General features: G+C 47.4%; 1 protein-coding gene across 1 annotated transcript in view; it reads left to right on the top strand.

The window, feature by feature from the left end:
- LOC134467115 (dedicator of cytokinesis protein 1-like) overlaps positions 1-17,247 on the top strand; it is a 551,248-nt gene that overhangs the window by 123,571 nt on the left and 410,430 nt on the right. The window contains exons 19-21 of the mRNA XM_063221037.1: positions 4,890-4,987; positions 13,509-13,598; positions 16,172-16,272. Coding sequence (XP_063077107.1) covers positions 4,890-4,987; positions 13,509-13,598; positions 16,172-16,272 — 289 coding nt within the window. The remainder of the gene's footprint in view (positions 1-4,889; positions 4,988-13,508; positions 13,599-16,171; positions 16,273-17,247) is intronic.

Raw genomic sequence — 17,247 nt, 5'->3', positions numbered from 1 at the left:
ATATGCCTGCTCCTGGAGTCACTCCATCAGAGACGTGTGTGTGTGTGTGCGTGAGTGACATTTGCCTGCTCCTGCAGTCAGTCCATTAGAGATGCAGGCGTCAGTCAACACTTGGCACCGTGATCTGCTGTTTTGCTGATGTCTTTTCAAGTCGGGTGGCAAAACACCAGCTATGTGTGCAATATGCTTGCCATATTGCAGGACATATACTCTATGTTGTTGAAGATGCTAAGCAACATGCTAAGAAGATGCTAACACACTGTGTATTTTAGTGAATGTAGTTGCTTTGTAAATTCACAGTATAGTGAAAAATGTGGATGTGTCTTTTCAAGTCAGGCGGTAAAACACCAGCTATGTGTGCAATAGGTTTGCCATATACTGTATGTTGCTGATGATACTAAACAACGTGTCTGTACACGCTGTGTGTTTTTGTGAATGTAGTTACTTTGTAAATACACAGTATAGTGAAAAATGTGGATGTGTGAAAGCAAGTCTTCCGAGTAAGTAGATTGGATTTCACACTCTAAACACCACGGGTTTCAGAGTCGTATGATGTGGTGATGGGTACTGCTAATTAGAGATATATACACACATGCAGCAAAAGAGGAGATGGGAGAGGAGAGGAGAGATAGAGGAGAGGGGCTTGTCAATCCACACATGTGAGGAGAGAGGAGAGGGGATGGGAGAGGAGATCGGAGAGAGGAGAAAGGAGTGGGGAGAGAGGATAGAGGATAGAAGATGGAGAGTAAAGGAGAGAGGAGAGGGGAGAGAGGAGAGGGGAGAGAGGAGAGGGGCTCGTCATCGTGGGGAGAGGGTAGAGAGGAGGTGGTAGAGAGGATAGAGAGGAGATGGGAGAGGAGAGGAGAGGAGAGGAGAGATAGAGGAGAGGGGCTTGTCAATCCACACATGTGAGGAGAGAGGAGAGGAGAGAGGAGGGGAGAGGAGATGGGAGAATGGAGAAAGGAGCGGGGAGAGAGGATAGAGGATAGAAGATGGAGAGTAGACGGGAGAAAGGAGAGGGGAGAGGAGAGATAGAGGAGAGAGGAGAGGGGATGGGAGATGGAGAGTAGACGGGAGAAAGGAGATGGGAGAGGAGAGATAGAGGAGAGAGGAGAGGGGATGGGAGAGAGGAGAAAGGAGTGGGGAGAGAGGATAGAGGATAGAAGATGGAGAGTAAAGGAGAGGGGAGAGAGGAGAGGGGCTCGTCATCGTGGGGAGAGGGTAGAGAGGAGGTGGTAGAGAGGATAGAGAGGAGAGGGGAGAGAGTAGAGACAATCCACACTTGCATCGTGAGGAGAGGGCCTCGTCAACTCAGTACATCTCATGCCCACTATGGAGACATCTTCTTAACCAAGAGGGAGATTGTAAGCAAATGCAGTGATGATTATTATACAGTGCATCTTTAGAGGGAATATGAACACTTGCAATACCTATAACTTGTTGGTTAACCAGAGGGGATTCTTAAAGCGATACTGTCCCATTTTTGGAAATAAGCTCATATTAAACCTCCCCTTGAGTTAAATAGTTGAGTTTTACCTTTCTCCTGTACTTTCAGCCATTCTCTGAGTATGGCAGTGCAAATTTTACCTCCATGCTAGCAGTTAACATTGAGTCCTATGAGACCAGCTGGCGGCTAACTGGTCTCATAGGACTCAATGTTAACTGCTAGCTTGGAGTTAAAATTTGCACTGCCGTACCCAGAGAACGGTTGAAAGTACAGGAGAATGGTAAAACCCTATTATTTAACTATAGGGGAGGTGTAAAATAAGCGTATTTCCAAAAATGGGACAGTATCCCTTTAAGATATCTCCACGAGGACTTGCACTATTATTTAAATTGGTAAATAACTTGATGGCTTCTCTAATTATTGAGTGATGTCCCAATCTCAGGCACATTATACCGCGCTGATGAAGCGTTGCGAGTGTGAATATTTTGATTATGCTGGATGATTTGTCATACGTCACCAGAGGTGAATGGGTATTCATCTGAGCTCTCTATAATTACGCCTTGCCATCAGTGGTATACGGTTGGGATTAATCTATTGTCAGGTTTGCACCACACATGTGGACCCTCTTGGTTCTCTCTTTGGCAAGACACGTTTGAATCACTTTCACCTAATGACTCATAATGACATAATGTCTTGATCAACTGCAAAATCTTCAAAATCAAGCTGCAAGCTGCTACTGCCGGGGTAATCTCCATTGGCCCTCTGTTTTCTCTGAGCGCCTTCCATTTGATTGCCATGGCATTGTTTCAAAGAAAAGAAGGAAAATTGTGAGAGAGAGAGGGAGAGAGAGAGGGAGAGAGAGAGAGAGAGAGAGAGAGAGAGAGAGAGAGAGAGAGAGAGAGAGAGAGAGAGAGAGAGAGAGAGAGAGAGAGAGAGAGAGAGAGAGAGAGAGAGAGAGAGAGAGAGGGAGAGAAAGAAAATGAGTGAGTATAGACTGCCTTGGTCACACTCCTGAATATCTGTGTTTAGTGTGATCGGCCTGTTTCAAAGGGCAGTCAATGGGCCAGCCAACAGCCTGTTGTGAATCCATTCAAACACCACCTGCGTGCATTCATGCGGCTGTAAACAGAATACTGGAGTTTCTGATCATTTTCCTGCCAAACCCTCTTTTTAGCCGCTAAATGTCTTCAAAACAAGCTGCTAGCTGGCAGTGCCCATGACAGTGCCCATGCTTCTGGATGGCTGTCCAGCAAGGTAGATGGTGCCATCCTGGATCACTTTGTTAAAGGACTGGAAATATGCGTGTGCGTGCGTGCGTGCTTGCGTGTTTGCGTGCGTGCTTGCGCGCACATGCTTCGCAATGTGGTCAACACTGCTTAGCTCCTAAACCATGAAGCTTCTGATCTTTGAGAGCTGTTGGAGGTTTTTATTTCTCCAGGGTAGACATGTTGATGCCTGTGTCCATGCCTGTGCCCATGGCTGTGCCCATGGCTGTGTCCATGGCTGTGTCCATGCTGGATCACTTAGTTAAAGGACTGGAAATGTATGTGCGTGCGTGTGTGCGTGCGCGTGTGCGTGCACATGCTTCGCAATGTGTTCAACACTGCTCAACTCCTAAACCATGAAGCCTCTGATCTTTGAGAGCTGTTTTTATTTCTCCAGGGCAGACATGTTGAAGCTGGTACAGCTTTTTCATGTGATGCTCAAAGTAAAAATTAAGGCCCTAACGGTAGGGCAATCGTTTACTACACCGATGACCCGGCTCCAATTCCTGCCCGGGTCATTTGCCGGTCCTTCCCCGTCTCTCTCCCCACTCATTTCCTATCCCTCTCGCATTGTCCCATCACAAATAAAGCACAAAGTAAAAATTAAAGATAAAGTTTGTTTCTCGCGTACCATCAGAGTGTGTTGATGGGCATCTGAGAGTTTAATGGATAAGGATCCAGATATCCACTAGACAGGAGTGAGCAAAACAAGCCAGATTCTCATCATCGTTTTGATGCTTCAGTGTTGCTCAGTTGATATTGTTTTTCACTGGAGTACTAAGCCTGTGAGTTTCTGAGTTCACAGAAGCCGAGATCGAGTGGCGTGCCGGCAGGATTTCCATTAAACTCAAAGGAAACAAAAAACACTATTTAAAGTTTGGCATTTTATTAATAATTCAATCGACTTGCTTTTTGAAGTTGACGAGGCCTCTCGAAACATCAGTGGGATTTTAGGGCGGATGGCTACACTCATCTCTCACTGCAGCACAGTGAACATGTCGTGGTTGTTGTCACGGAATCAAGGTGATTGATATTCTTTTGGCCGTCTGTGAATAAAATTTCATTCATCGAATGAAGACAAAGAGGAGACACCCTGAAGAGCTCGCAACACACACACACACACACGCACGCACGCACGCACGCGCACGCACGCACACACACACACACACACCACACACACACACACCCTGAAGAGCTCACAGCGTTAATAAATCCTTCTGGACAGCCGCTGACAAATTACCCACACTCGTCATCATCTTTGCATTATTCATAATACGCAGTTGCACTTTTATTCATAGACATGAATTGTTAAAGCATCAGTGATGTGAAGGTGCAGCATTCTACTGCTGGCTGGTGAAAATTACTGCAGACGTGAGAGGAAACCATGGTAACAGTGACTTGTTTACATGGCATGTTTTGACAGCGCCATAATCTAAAAGAATAAGTGTATGTATGGTATTGCATAGTTATTGTCATGAATTTTAATAACTAAATCAATGACTTGACATATTGTTTTGCCTTCCATTGTATTTTCTCTGCCTGTCTCTCATCCTGTCTCTCACTCTGTCTCTTGTGTTCAGCATTTTATATTGCATAGCTATTGCTGTGATTGTTAATAACTAAATCAATGACAAGACCTTCTTTTGTGCTTTCTCTTTTTGTCTGTCTCTGTCTGTCTGTCTCTCTGCCTGTCTCTCTGTCTGTCTGCCTGTCTCCCTGTCTGTGTCTGTCTATCTGCATGTCTGTCTGTCTGCGTGTCTCTCTCTGTCTGTCTGCCTGTCTCTCTCTCTGTCTGCCTGTCTCCCTGTCTGTGTCTGTCTATCTGCATGTCTCCCTCTCTGCCTGTCTGTCTATCTCCCTCTCTACCTGTCTGTCTATCTCTCTACTCTACCTGTCTGCCTACCCATCTCTCTGCCTGTCTGCCTACCCATCTCTCTGCCTGTCTGCCTACCCATCTCTCTGCCTGTCTGTCTATCTCCCTCTCTGTCTGTCTGTCTGTCTCCCTCTCTGTCTGTCTACCCATCTCTCTGCCTGCCTGTCTGTCTATCTCCCTCTCTGTCTGTCTGTCTGTCTCCCTCTCTGCCTGTCTGTCTCTCCTCTTGGTGCTGGTTCTCTTGGTCCTGGTTCTCTTGGTGCTGGTTCTCCTCTTGGTGCTGGTTCTCTTGGTCCTGGTCCAGTGGACCTGCTGGGTCTCCTGAAGTGGCGCTCCAACACCAGCCTCCTGCAGCAGAACCTGCGACAGCTCATGAAGGTCGAGGGGGGAGAAGTGGTCAAGGTCAGTATGGCACATGACATGATATTACACCACACCACACTACATTACATTACATTACACTACACTACACTACACTACACGACATTACATTTAGCTCATGAAGGTCGAGGGGGGAGAAGTGGTCAAGGTCAGTACAGCACAGTGGCACCGCACCACACTACACTACACTACACTACACTACATTTAGCTCATGAAGGTCGAGGGCGGAGAAGTGGTCAAGGTCAGTACAGCACAGTGGCACATTGAATTGTATTACACTGCACTACACCGCACTGCACCGCACCGCACTACACTACATTACATTTAGCTCATGAAGGTCGAGGGGGGAGAAGTGGTCAAGGTCAGTATGGCACATGACATATTACATTATATTACCTTACACCACACTACACTACACGACATTACATTCAGCTCATGAAGGTCGAGGGGGGAGAGGTGGTCAAGGTCAGTATGGCACAACGACATTGAATCGCACTGAATCGCTAAATATTTTCTATGATCGTCCCTGAATCGAATCGTAGCCTGTGAATAGAGATTGAATCGGGAGCGTTGGCAGGGTTTTGATGCGGTCAATCGGGAAGCTTACGAAGAGAACTGCTCTACCATGATGTAGTTTAAAAATCTTTCTATCTATCTATCTATCCATATATATCTAGTAGGGGTGTAAAGATAGCCGATTTTGGATCGGTTATCGTTATGCAACATTGAATCGCACCGAATCGCATTGAATCGCACTGAATCGCACTGAATCGCACCGAATCGCATTGAATCGCTAAATATTTTTTATGAATCGTCCCCGAATCGGATCGTTTTGTGGGTATAAGATTCACATCCCTAGTACCTCACGTTACAATACATTACAGCACATTAAATTACACTATAATACTGTACATTACACTACAATACTGTATATTACACTACAATACTGCACATCACTTTTACAGTATATTACAGTACGTTACAGTACAAGACACCAAACGGCACTGCACGATGTGTAAGTGGAAAGTGCAAATGGAGTGCAGTGCTGCTCTTGTTGTTCAAGGGCCTGCAGATTGGACATGTCTTGAATGTCCTCGGCCCGTACTGACTGGCAATACACTTCTAGAATGCTCTTGAGATGGGAATAGCATGCGGAATGGAAACCCGGACACATGCGCACCGGACACACACGCGCGCGCACACGCACACACGCACGCGCACGCGCCCGCGCGCGAGCACACGCACACACACACAGGCACAGACGCACACACACACACACTGGCACAGACGCGCACACACACACTGGCACACACACACACACACGCACACACGCGTACATGCGCACACACACACACACACACTTGCACAGACACACACACAGGCACAGACGCACACACAGGCACAGACACAGACACACACACACACACACACACACACACACACACACACACACACACACACACACACACACACACACACACACTGACACACACACACACACACACTGACTGACACACACACTGACTGACACACACACACCCACTGACTGACACACACACACACACACACACAAACACAGGCACAGACGCGCACACACACACAGACACACAGACACACAGACACACACACACACACCAGGGTCACCGGCGTCATGCAGCTGACGAGGCTCCGCTCCTCATTCTCCTTCTCTGCCACCACTGACCCCTGCAGCAGTTTCAACAGCTCATGTAGATCAGCCAGGCACACACACACACACACACACACACACACACACACACACACACACACACACACACATACACACACATACACACACATACACACACATACACACACACACACACACACACACACACACACTGTAGACCAGCAAGCATGAACACACTCACGCACACACATGCGCACACACACACGCGCACACACGCGCACACACGCGCACACACGGAGACACACACACGGAGACACACACACGGAGACACACACACGGAGAGACACACACACACAGAGACACACACACACACACACACACAGACGCCCACACACACAGAGACACGCACACAGAGACACGCACACAGAGACACGCGCACAGTTCACACTCACACACACTCACACACACACACACACTGTAGACCAGCTAGCATGAACACACACACACTCACGCACACACACGCACACACCCCCCAGTAGACCAGCTAGCATGAACACACACACACTCACGCACACACACGCACACACCCCCCAGTAGACCAGCCCGCATGAAAGGGCTTGCAGTCCTTTGGCCGTGTGTTAGACGCAATGTCACATAGCTTGTTGTGTTCTTGCATTAATGCATTACCTGACCTATGCAGGATTACATGTAGGCATGCAATGTATACAGCCGCACAATATACAATATCCGTAAGGACTTCCATATGACGTGTGTGTGTGTGTGTGTGTGTGTGTGTGTGTGTGTGTGTGTGTCTGTGTGTGTGTCTGTGTGTGTGTCTGTGTGTGTGTCTGTGTGTGTGTCTGTGTGTGTGTCTGTGCGTGTCTGTCTGTGCGTGTCTGTCTGTGCGTGTCTGTGCGTGCGTGCGTGTGTGCGTGCGCTACCTATTCCTCTGTGTGACTTGTCACTCTGAAAGTCTTGTTTACTTGTGTGATATATTCCATTATGCTTATCTTGCCTCCCTTCTCCTCTCCTTCTCATATCCTTCTCCAATCCTTCTCCCGTCCTTCTCCAATCCTTCTCCAATCCGTTCCCGTGATATTTACGTTCAGTCACTTCAGATCACCATGCAGTGCTGAGCAAAACATATCCTTAGTGGCAGCTGTGCGTGTGCAAGGGTGCGTGCGTGTGTGTGTGTGTGTACATATCCTTCTCCAATCCTTCTCCAGTCCGTTCCCGTGATATTTACGTTCAGTCGTGTCAGATCAGCCTCCAGTGCTGAGCAGCATCTTATTGTAGCTGCAGGGGAAGCTTTAGCCTCCAGCAGTTTCCTCTCTGCAGTCAGTAACGTCTTTCTAAGATATAAATTATCATCAGGAAACCCAACACATTGTTAGAAACATATCCTTAGTGGCAGCTGTGCGTGTGCACGTGTGCGTGTGTGTGTGCGCACATATCCTTAGTGGCAGGGGTGTGTACGTGTGTGCGTCCGTCGTGTGCGTGCGTGCATGCGTGTGTGTGTGTGCGTGCGTGCGTATCCTTAGTGGCAGGTGCTTGCGTGCGTGTGTGCGTGCGTGCGTTTTCTTAGTGGCAGATGTATGTGTGTGTTTGTGTGCGCGCGCATGTTTGTGTGTGTCTACATATCCTTTAGTGGCAGCTCTGGGCCATCTGTTCTTGTCAGAGTTGCTGATTCCATCAGTACAACCAGGGGAGTATTGGGCCCTATAGCCAATCAGCTCCAATGGACACCCCCACCCCCCAGCCATATATCTTCATAAACCGTATTGTGTGTGGGCCCCCTATATACATGGGGCCCTATTGACTTGATCTACTTCACACCTTACCCCCCTGATCGACACCCCTGAGTCCAACGCCAGCCTCTCTCCTGAGGCTCCTTATCTGGCTCCACCATCTCTTACTCTCCAGCCTCATCACTGTAACGCAGGACTCTCTGGCCATATTCTGGGGCAGTCATGGGTGAGCGGTTAGGGCGTCAGACTTGCATCCCAGAGGTTGCCGGTTCGACTCCCGACCCGCCAGGTTGGTGGGGGGAGTAATCAACCAGTGCTCTCCCCCATCCTCCTCCATGACTGAGGTACCCTGAGCATGGTACCGTCCCACCGCACTGCTCCCCATGGGGCGCCACTGAGGGCTGCCCCCTTGCACGGATGAGGCATAAATGCAATTTCGTTGTGTGCAGTGTGCCGTGTTCAATTGTGTGCTGTGGAGTGCTGTGTCACAATGACAATGGGAGTTGGGGTTTCCCAATGGGCTTTCACTTCCTTTCTTTCTCATTACTATACCGCAGGACTCTCTGGCTATATTCTGATTGAACTTGGATTGATTAGGACGGGCGCCGGGCGGGTCCGATCAGGCCCGCTGTTTTCCTCAGCGTTCGATCATGCCCGTTGTTTTCCTCAGCGTTCGATCATGCCCGCTGTTTTCCTCATGCCCATCCATCTTAACTGCTCTCTCTGGCAGGGGTGTCGTACAGGGGGGTAAAGTGTGACTGAGTCACCAGGGCCCCATGTATATAGGGGGCCTACACCTGATTCACCAGGGCCCCATGTATATAGGGGGCCTACACCTGATTCACCAGGGCCCCATGTATATAGGGCCCATACAGTGTCCAATGAATGAAGATATGCGGTATGGCTGGCTGGGGGGGTCCATTGGAGCTGATGGTACATAGGGCCCAAAATGTGCTGTTCCGGGGGCGGGTCCCATCATGCCCAGCGTTTTCCTCAGTGCCCATCCATCTTAGCGGCCCTCTGTGGGTGCCAGATCAGCGAGGACTGATTGCAGGAACGCTGCCATGATGTTAGCTCATCTGGCAACGTAATGGAATGCTGCCATGATGATGTTGCCTCATCGCCTTCATGCCTGGCAACACAACACCACACGTCTCCTTCCACCCATTTCACACGCGGCTGGGCATGTACGCACGCACGCACGCACGTACGCACACGCGCATGCACACACGCACACATGCAAAGAAACTCAATCATGCACAGAAACTCACTCATGGATTCTCTCTCTCTCTCTGTATCTGTGTCCCTCTCTCTCCCTCTCTCTCCCTCTCTCTCCCTCTCTCTCCCTCTCTCTCTCTCCCTCTCTCTCCCTCTCTCTTCCTCTCTCTGTCTCTCTCTCTCTCTCTCTCTCTCTCTCTCCAAATCAATGCATATCTCTGTATCCACTACACTCCATTTCCTCCTAGAGCTGTGCTGTGTGTGTTTGAGAGGTTTGTTTTGATTGGTGTTCATGCTGCGTGCTAAACAGGCGGCCCCCCAGGGGAGGGATAGCTGAAATACTTTCTGCATGATCGGCACTTTACTGGACTGGAGCACCGCCGTGCGTGTGTGTGTGCGTGTGTGTGTGCGTGCGTGTGTGCGTGTGCGCGTACGCGTGCGCGTGCGCGTGTGCGTACGCGTGTGCGTACGCGTGCGCGTGCATGTGCATGTGCTTGTGCTTGTGCTTGTCCGTGTGTGTGTGAGTGCGTGGGTGGGTGGTGTACACTGCGTTTGGGTAGAACGGGGTGGGGCGGGGCTGTTATCACATGATTCAACATGAGTTATTTTTGCCAAAGAGTTTAGGGGTCATTCCATGCCAAATCTCTGAATGAATCTCCTTTGCAGTCTTTGCTCAAAGCTGACCAGGGGGATAGTTGACAACATAATTATTTTATTGACTAAGCTTAAAGGAGCTGGGACTACAAATTCGACTCATTTCCTATTGGGAACTGTGTGAACCTTCTGGATTTTTTATTTTCTCAAAATCTGACATTGATGAGCAGAGGCATTATGGATGCAAATTATCGATTAATTCATTAATCATTAGTTGATAGCCTTATCGATCGACTTACAATTAATTGATAAGCGGCGTTGTACGCCCGAAATCTCAATGTTCCTTGAAAAAAAACTACTAAATCTAAAAAAAAAATGATAAAAAATCTAGATAAAATACCTCATTTAAATTAATTCTGTTTCAATTCTTTAATACAACGGTTATTTAAATATTCCCACTATTCACACCCCTCTTCACACACACTCTTCACATGCCCATTTCACCTGGGTCTCTTGTCAGTTGAATTGTCGATTAATTGCGATTAATGTTTTTTAATCGATTAACACATTGATCGATTAAAGTGGATTAATCGATTTATCGTTTCCATCCCTAAGAGGCATTATGGGTATTATGGCCAGATGTGAGAAATAACCTTCTACTGTAGCTGTTAGATACAGTATTTTACTAACGAATATAAGGTAGTTTTTATGGTAGTTTTCATTGCATTCAAGATGGCAGAGACAGATTCTCTTATTTTACTAGTGGTTGACCAATATGGCTGTTTTCCACGGCATTGTCTTAGATGTCAAAGTCATAATGATGGCTAAAATTTGCTCCTATTTTTTTCTTTGATAATTAGATTACAAAAACAAAAAAACAAAAAGCCTGAATTAACCAAAAAACTTGTCCTAAACAGTGTAGAATATGAATACCTCCTTTATTCATCTGTGAACTGTTTGTAGTGTGGAATTTCTTACAAGTCGGCTCGCAACATGAAAGCTGCAGCATCATATCTTGCTGTTGTATTAAATTAGAGCAATTGAGGTCAGGGCTAGCCTTGTGTAGGGGAGCAGCTGAGGTACCTTCCCCCTCCTCTCCTCTCTCTCTCAGGGGAACAGGTGACGCGGCTCCTCTCCTCTCCTCTCCTCTCCTCTCCTCTCCTCTCCTCTCCTCTCCTCTCCTCTCCTCTCCTCTCCTCCCCTCTCCCCTCTCCTCTCCTCTCCTCCCCTCCCCTCTCCCATTTCCTCTCCTCTCCTCCCCTCCCCTCTCCCATCTCCTCTCCTCTCCTCTCCTCTCCTCTCCTCTCCTCTCCTCTCCTCTCCTCTCCTCTCCTCTCCTCTCCTCTCCTCTCCTCTCCTCTGCTCTGCTCTCCTCTCCTCCCTCTCCTTCCTCTCTCTCCTCTCCTCCCTCTCTCTCCTCTCCTCCCTCCTCCCTCTCTCTCTCAGGGGAGCAGGTAAGGTGCCTCCTCTCCTCCTCCCTCTCTGTAGTCCCTCTCTCTCCTCTCCTCTCCTCTCCTCTTCTCTCTCTGTAGTCCCTCTCCTCTCCTCTTCTCTCTCTGTAGTCCCTCTCTTCTGCTGACTCATACTGTGAGGTTAACACACTCCTCTTCCACACACACACACACACACACACACACACACACACACACACACACACACACACACACACACACACACACACACACACACACACACACACACGCACACACACACACACGCACACACGCACACCTCTTCAACATCAAAGCTGTACCCTCACATCTCTCTCCCCTTCCATCATCCTGCTCCTGAGGCCTTTGCACCCCCCCCCCCCCCCCCCCTTCCCCACTTTTGAGTGTGTAATATTGGTCTTGAAAGCAGCCTCTCACACTCCTGAAACCAATGCATTTGAAGGATGCTATTCTGCAGGAAAACAAAGCAAAGCAATACATTTCTTAAGTGTGTGCTTGAATAGGTAGTGAAAGAATGTGCATAGATAGAATTATAGCCAGATATGCATGTGAAATTCTGCAATTGCTGAGGTTGTTATGGAGCCTCCTTGCTCTTACAGGAGAAATGTCATTCAGGCATCTACATATAGGCTCTAAAGTACTGCACTGCAAGTTTCTGGGCTACACGATATGTCGTCAACCGAGACAGATCTGGAACTAACACATCTGCACTCTGCTTTTATGTGGATGTATTTAGAATTCTTTATGTTTCTGTCTCATCCGTACGCACGGCACTTGAATAATGAAATAAACCACTGTAATGCAACGCTAAATCCTCCTGACAGTCTTGTGGGTCTGCCAACTTGTACGATGCCAGCGTGTACCATGCCAGCAGCATCTTGGGCCGTAAAGGCAGTAAAGTGGCGACCTTGCCAAGAGCTTTTCTAAGCCCTCGTTTGCTGACGTCACTTTTGCTACTGGATGTTTCTCTCAGTTCCTGCAAGACACCTTTTTTTTGCTTTAGTTTTCGATGTGAAGAGTCCACACACTTACAATCCTTCAAAAAACAAAAAAACGTTTTGTTATTATTTCATGGCTCTATTGGAAGTCGAAGCGTAATCCAACCATGAAATAATACAAAAAAACAACAAAAATGATTTTAAGTGTGCGGAGTCAGATTCCTCACCACCTTTATGTTTTCAGAGTGTGGAGTCTGCACACTTAAAATCCTTCTTGTTGTTTTTTTTTTATGTTTCAACTTGGAAGACGAAATGTAATCCAGCCATGAAATGATTAAACACAACAACAAAAAGGATTTTGAGTGTGCAGAGTCCGACTCCTCACTCCGAAAACTACAGTCAGCCTTTGTCCTGCACATTTTCCTTGGTAGGATGTGCACAATCTTCACCTTCAACTTGTTTGCATACTTCACTTCCTTTTGCGCTCTCTCTCTCTCTCTCTCTCTCTCTCTCTCTCTCTCTCTCTCTCTCTCTCTCTGCTCTCTCTCTCTCTCTATTCTCTGCTCGCTCTCTGCTCTCTCTCTCTCTCTCTATTCTCTGCCCGCTCTCTCTCTCTCTCTCTCTCTCTCTCTCTCTCTCTCTCTCCCTCTCCTTGTTTCTGCAAGACATCCTGGACGCCCTCTTCAACATGATCTGTTTATTTTGTGTGTACATTAGTTATTATTCATTTATTCAATTATTTATTTTGCTTTGCTATACCTTTCCTGCCAACCTGCTGCGGCACCCCTAGCACTCCCTCATGGCCCCCCAGGGGTCCCTGGCACCCACTTTGAAAACCACCCTTGTTTGCTAACTTCACTTCCTGTTTTGCTGTCTCTCTCTCTCTCTCTCTCTCTCTCTCTCTCTCTCTCTCTCTCTCTCTCTCTCTCTGTCTCTCTCTTCTAGTTTCTGCAAGACACGCTGGACGCCCTCTTCAACATCATGATGGAGAACTCCGACAGCGACACGTTTGACACCCTGGTGTTTGATGCTCTGGTGAGGACAAATTTTTTATTCGGATTTTGGATTAGGAAGTGCTTTAAAGCAGAAGGTGTCCGCCCACACTGGATCAAAGGAAGGAATGTCAATGCAGAGGTGACAGCATTGCAGAGAGGCTGATGCATCAGGAGAGGCTGATGCTTTTATCTAAAGTGAGTCGCACTAGTAGACACGATGAGATGCAGGGCGTCGTATTGCTGCCAAAAAAAGCCTTTCTGAAAAGCTTCTGAGGTGAATACCTCACAGGTTCACCCCCCTTTCTGAAAAGCTTGTGAGGTAGGGATACACACATTCTGCCTAATGGTAAGGGTGGCCAGTGGTGGTTTTAGGAAATCTGAGGCCCTTGGGCAAAGAATAATTTCATGGCCCCCCTTATATTACTACATAATAATTGATGACGGAAAACAGGAATACTGTTATGCAATGACGAGGCCCCTGATTGGGCAATATCCCGACCTTGCTCAATGCAAAAACCCGCCTATGAGGGTGGGGATCGAACCTGCAACCCTATACTGCAGATGCCTCCTCCCATTAGGCCACAGCTGCAGTGAGCGGTGTTTCCTCTGCAGAGGACTCTGTCCTGCCATGCGTACCTCCTCCAGCCCTCATCTCAGCTTGTACTGCACATTACATACAGTACAGTACATTAGTACATTACACTTAGCTGATGCTTGATGCTTTTATTCAAAGCAACTGACAGATATTACAGGGTTACAGGGTTACAGTCCCTGGAGCAATGCAAGGTTAAGTGCCTTGCTCAAAGGCACCTCAGCCATGGATGCAGGTGCTGGTAAGAGTGGGATTCGAACCTGCAACCCTCTGATCTAAAGGCCAGCGCTCTAAGCATTGAGCCATGCCTGCCTCTACTGTAATGTGAGGTCTTGCAACACAGTGGCAGCCTTGTTGGCATCTGCACACTACACACACTACACACTACACTACACACTACAGACTACACACTACACACTACACACTACACACTACACACTACACACTACACACTACACACTACACACTACACACTACACACTACAGACTACACACTACACACTACACACTACACACTACACACTACACACTACACACTACACACTACACACTACACACTACAGCTCTGCTGGAGTCAAATGAGGCTCTCACATCAGCTTGCCTGCCGAGTATTTATTCAGAAGCTTTTAGACTTATTTAACTTTCATCGTTCTCGATTTATTAATCTTCTCATTAGTAAGCTTGGGCTGAGACGCCGTGCGTGCGCCTTTTGTTGTTTTTTTTTGGCAAGGAAACATTGGGTTTCTCATCCCATTCAATTCAATTTTCCTCTCTATTTGACTAATAGCAAAGTTAATTTGTGTCTGTTTCTGCTGAGCTATGCGGCTCTCTTCAATTTTGCATGAATAACAGACTGGCAGTCAGTGCAATACAGCCCAAATGTGGCATATCCACACACACACACGGACACACACACACGGACACACACACACGGACACACACACACACACACACACACACACACACACACACACACACATGAATATGTTTTTGCAATCCCCCCACTTTGCATTTTTCAAACGCCAAATATTTTTCTGCCCCTTAATGTTGCTAAATTGCAATTTGCAATTCACTGGAAAGGTAAACATATTTATTAAACGTAGAAGTGAATACCGTTGCTAACCAATTCATTGAAAGATTAATGCATTTGCAAAGGTTTTGTGCAGCCCCTCCTTTCCTTGTTTGGGAAACACTGCTGTAGCCATATAGGATGTAGGATGTAATGACTTGTCTAGCTGTCTGTGATGGAGTGACCATCACTAGGGTTGTGGGTGTGTTCTGACTGTCATACCAATGAGCCTGGCTCTTTGGTGTAGTGGTCAGAGCCCCGGTTTACTACCCCAGAAGGTCTGGGCTTGAATCCCGACTGGGCAACTCTACTCCCCTTCGCTACACTGTCCAACATTGACCATGGATTAGAATTGACTTCAGTTCCATTGATTCATTTCTTTTGTTTTTGTTTTTACTATCTGTAAAATGTGTGTCATGATATATGTATGTATATATTAGTGTTGCACCGATAGCGATACCAGTATCGGTGGATCGGCACTAAAATGGTGGTATTGGTATCGGCGAGTACCAACAAATAGGGCACAGATACCATTTACAGGTGCTTGTATGACACTTAAACAGCCTTGATATTAGTTATTTCATAGAGGTATTTAAAAGTATACAACGTTTTTTGCTGGATTCGTTTTGAATTAGTATTTTTCCTGTTTCACATAGGTAGGCAGCAGCCTGACAAAGCCATGCAATGATTTTACATCCAAGTAGTATGCACTACAGCCCTTCATATATATACATTTCAAATAGGGTGGTATCGGTATCGGTATGGTATCGGCCGATACTGCACAGCCAGGTATCGGGTATCGGTATCGGGGCCAAAAAATGGTATCGGTGCAACACTAGTATATATATATATATCTCACGGTGATGGTAATTGTGTAATGTCCTGTGCCCTCAGGTCTTCATATATATATATCTCACGGTGATGGTATTTGTGTAATGTCCTGTGCCCTCAGGTCTTCATCATTGGCCTGATAGCCGACAGGAAGTTCCAGCACTTCAACCCCGTGCTGGAGACCTACATCCGCAAACACTTCAGTGCCACCCTGGCCTACACGTGAGTCTGCCTGCTCTACTCTTCACACCATACTGAACACCTGTCTGTACGCATAAGGCACTTGTGCACATGTTTACAACCCGACTGTGTCATGTTGAGCTGAGTGGTGGAGATCTGGAGAGTAGGCAGCAGTAGTCTGAGACAGCATTCACTCAGCTCGGGTCTAGCACTTCAACCCCGCGCTTGAGACCTACTGTACATCCGCAAACACTTCAGTGCCACTCTGGCCTACACGTGAGTCAGCCTGCTCTACTCTTCATGCCGCACTGAACACCTGAATACTTGTCTGCACTCATAAGGCCTTTTCTACATACAGCCTCCTCTGCTCTTCACACCGTACTGAACACCTGTCTACTCGCACATAAGGCACTTTTCCACATCAGGCACTTTTCCACATGCAGCCTCCTCTACTCGCACATAAGGCACTTTTCCACATATGTACAACCCGGCCGTGTCGAGTTGTGTCGTATCGAGCTGAGTGGTGGAGATTTGGAGAGTAGGCAGCGAGAGTATCCACTCAGGCAGTAGGCAGCGAGAGTATCCACTCAGGCACAGTAGCGGCCGGTGGCTGGGGAAACAGGCAGGGCAGAAATTTTGGCGATCAAGTCCATAATAATTAAATCAATACGGTATAATTTACGAGTTTCATTGCGTGTGTAGGCAAGACAGGAGAGCGTTTTCCCATAGTGTTTGGTGTGTTAGTAAAACTCCACCTCCCGTGATACACCGCACCAGGCATGCGCGTTATCTGTTCAACTTCTGTTCTGAAGAAAGCTGTTTTTGACAGTTCTCTCCACGCAGCTAGTTCTCTTGCTCATTTAAGCAGAGTGACTGCATACACATGTTAAGACATTACAAGAAAAATGCTTTGTCTGCTCGCGGAGTTGGAGTTTGCGACAAGCAACACGACACATATGCACTCCACGCAACCGGTCAGCAACAGCAATCAGGAAAAGGCTAGCACAGCACAGCATC

This window comes from Engraulis encrasicolus, chromosome 17 (assembly GCF_034702125.1).
Source record: "Engraulis encrasicolus isolate BLACKSEA-1 chromosome 17, IST_EnEncr_1.0, whole genome shotgun sequence".
Lineage (NCBI taxonomy): Eukaryota > Metazoa > Chordata > Actinopteri > Clupeiformes > Engraulidae > Engraulis > Engraulis encrasicolus.
Note: the sequence above shows the minus strand (reverse complement) of the source record. Positions and strands in the feature narration are given on the sequence as shown.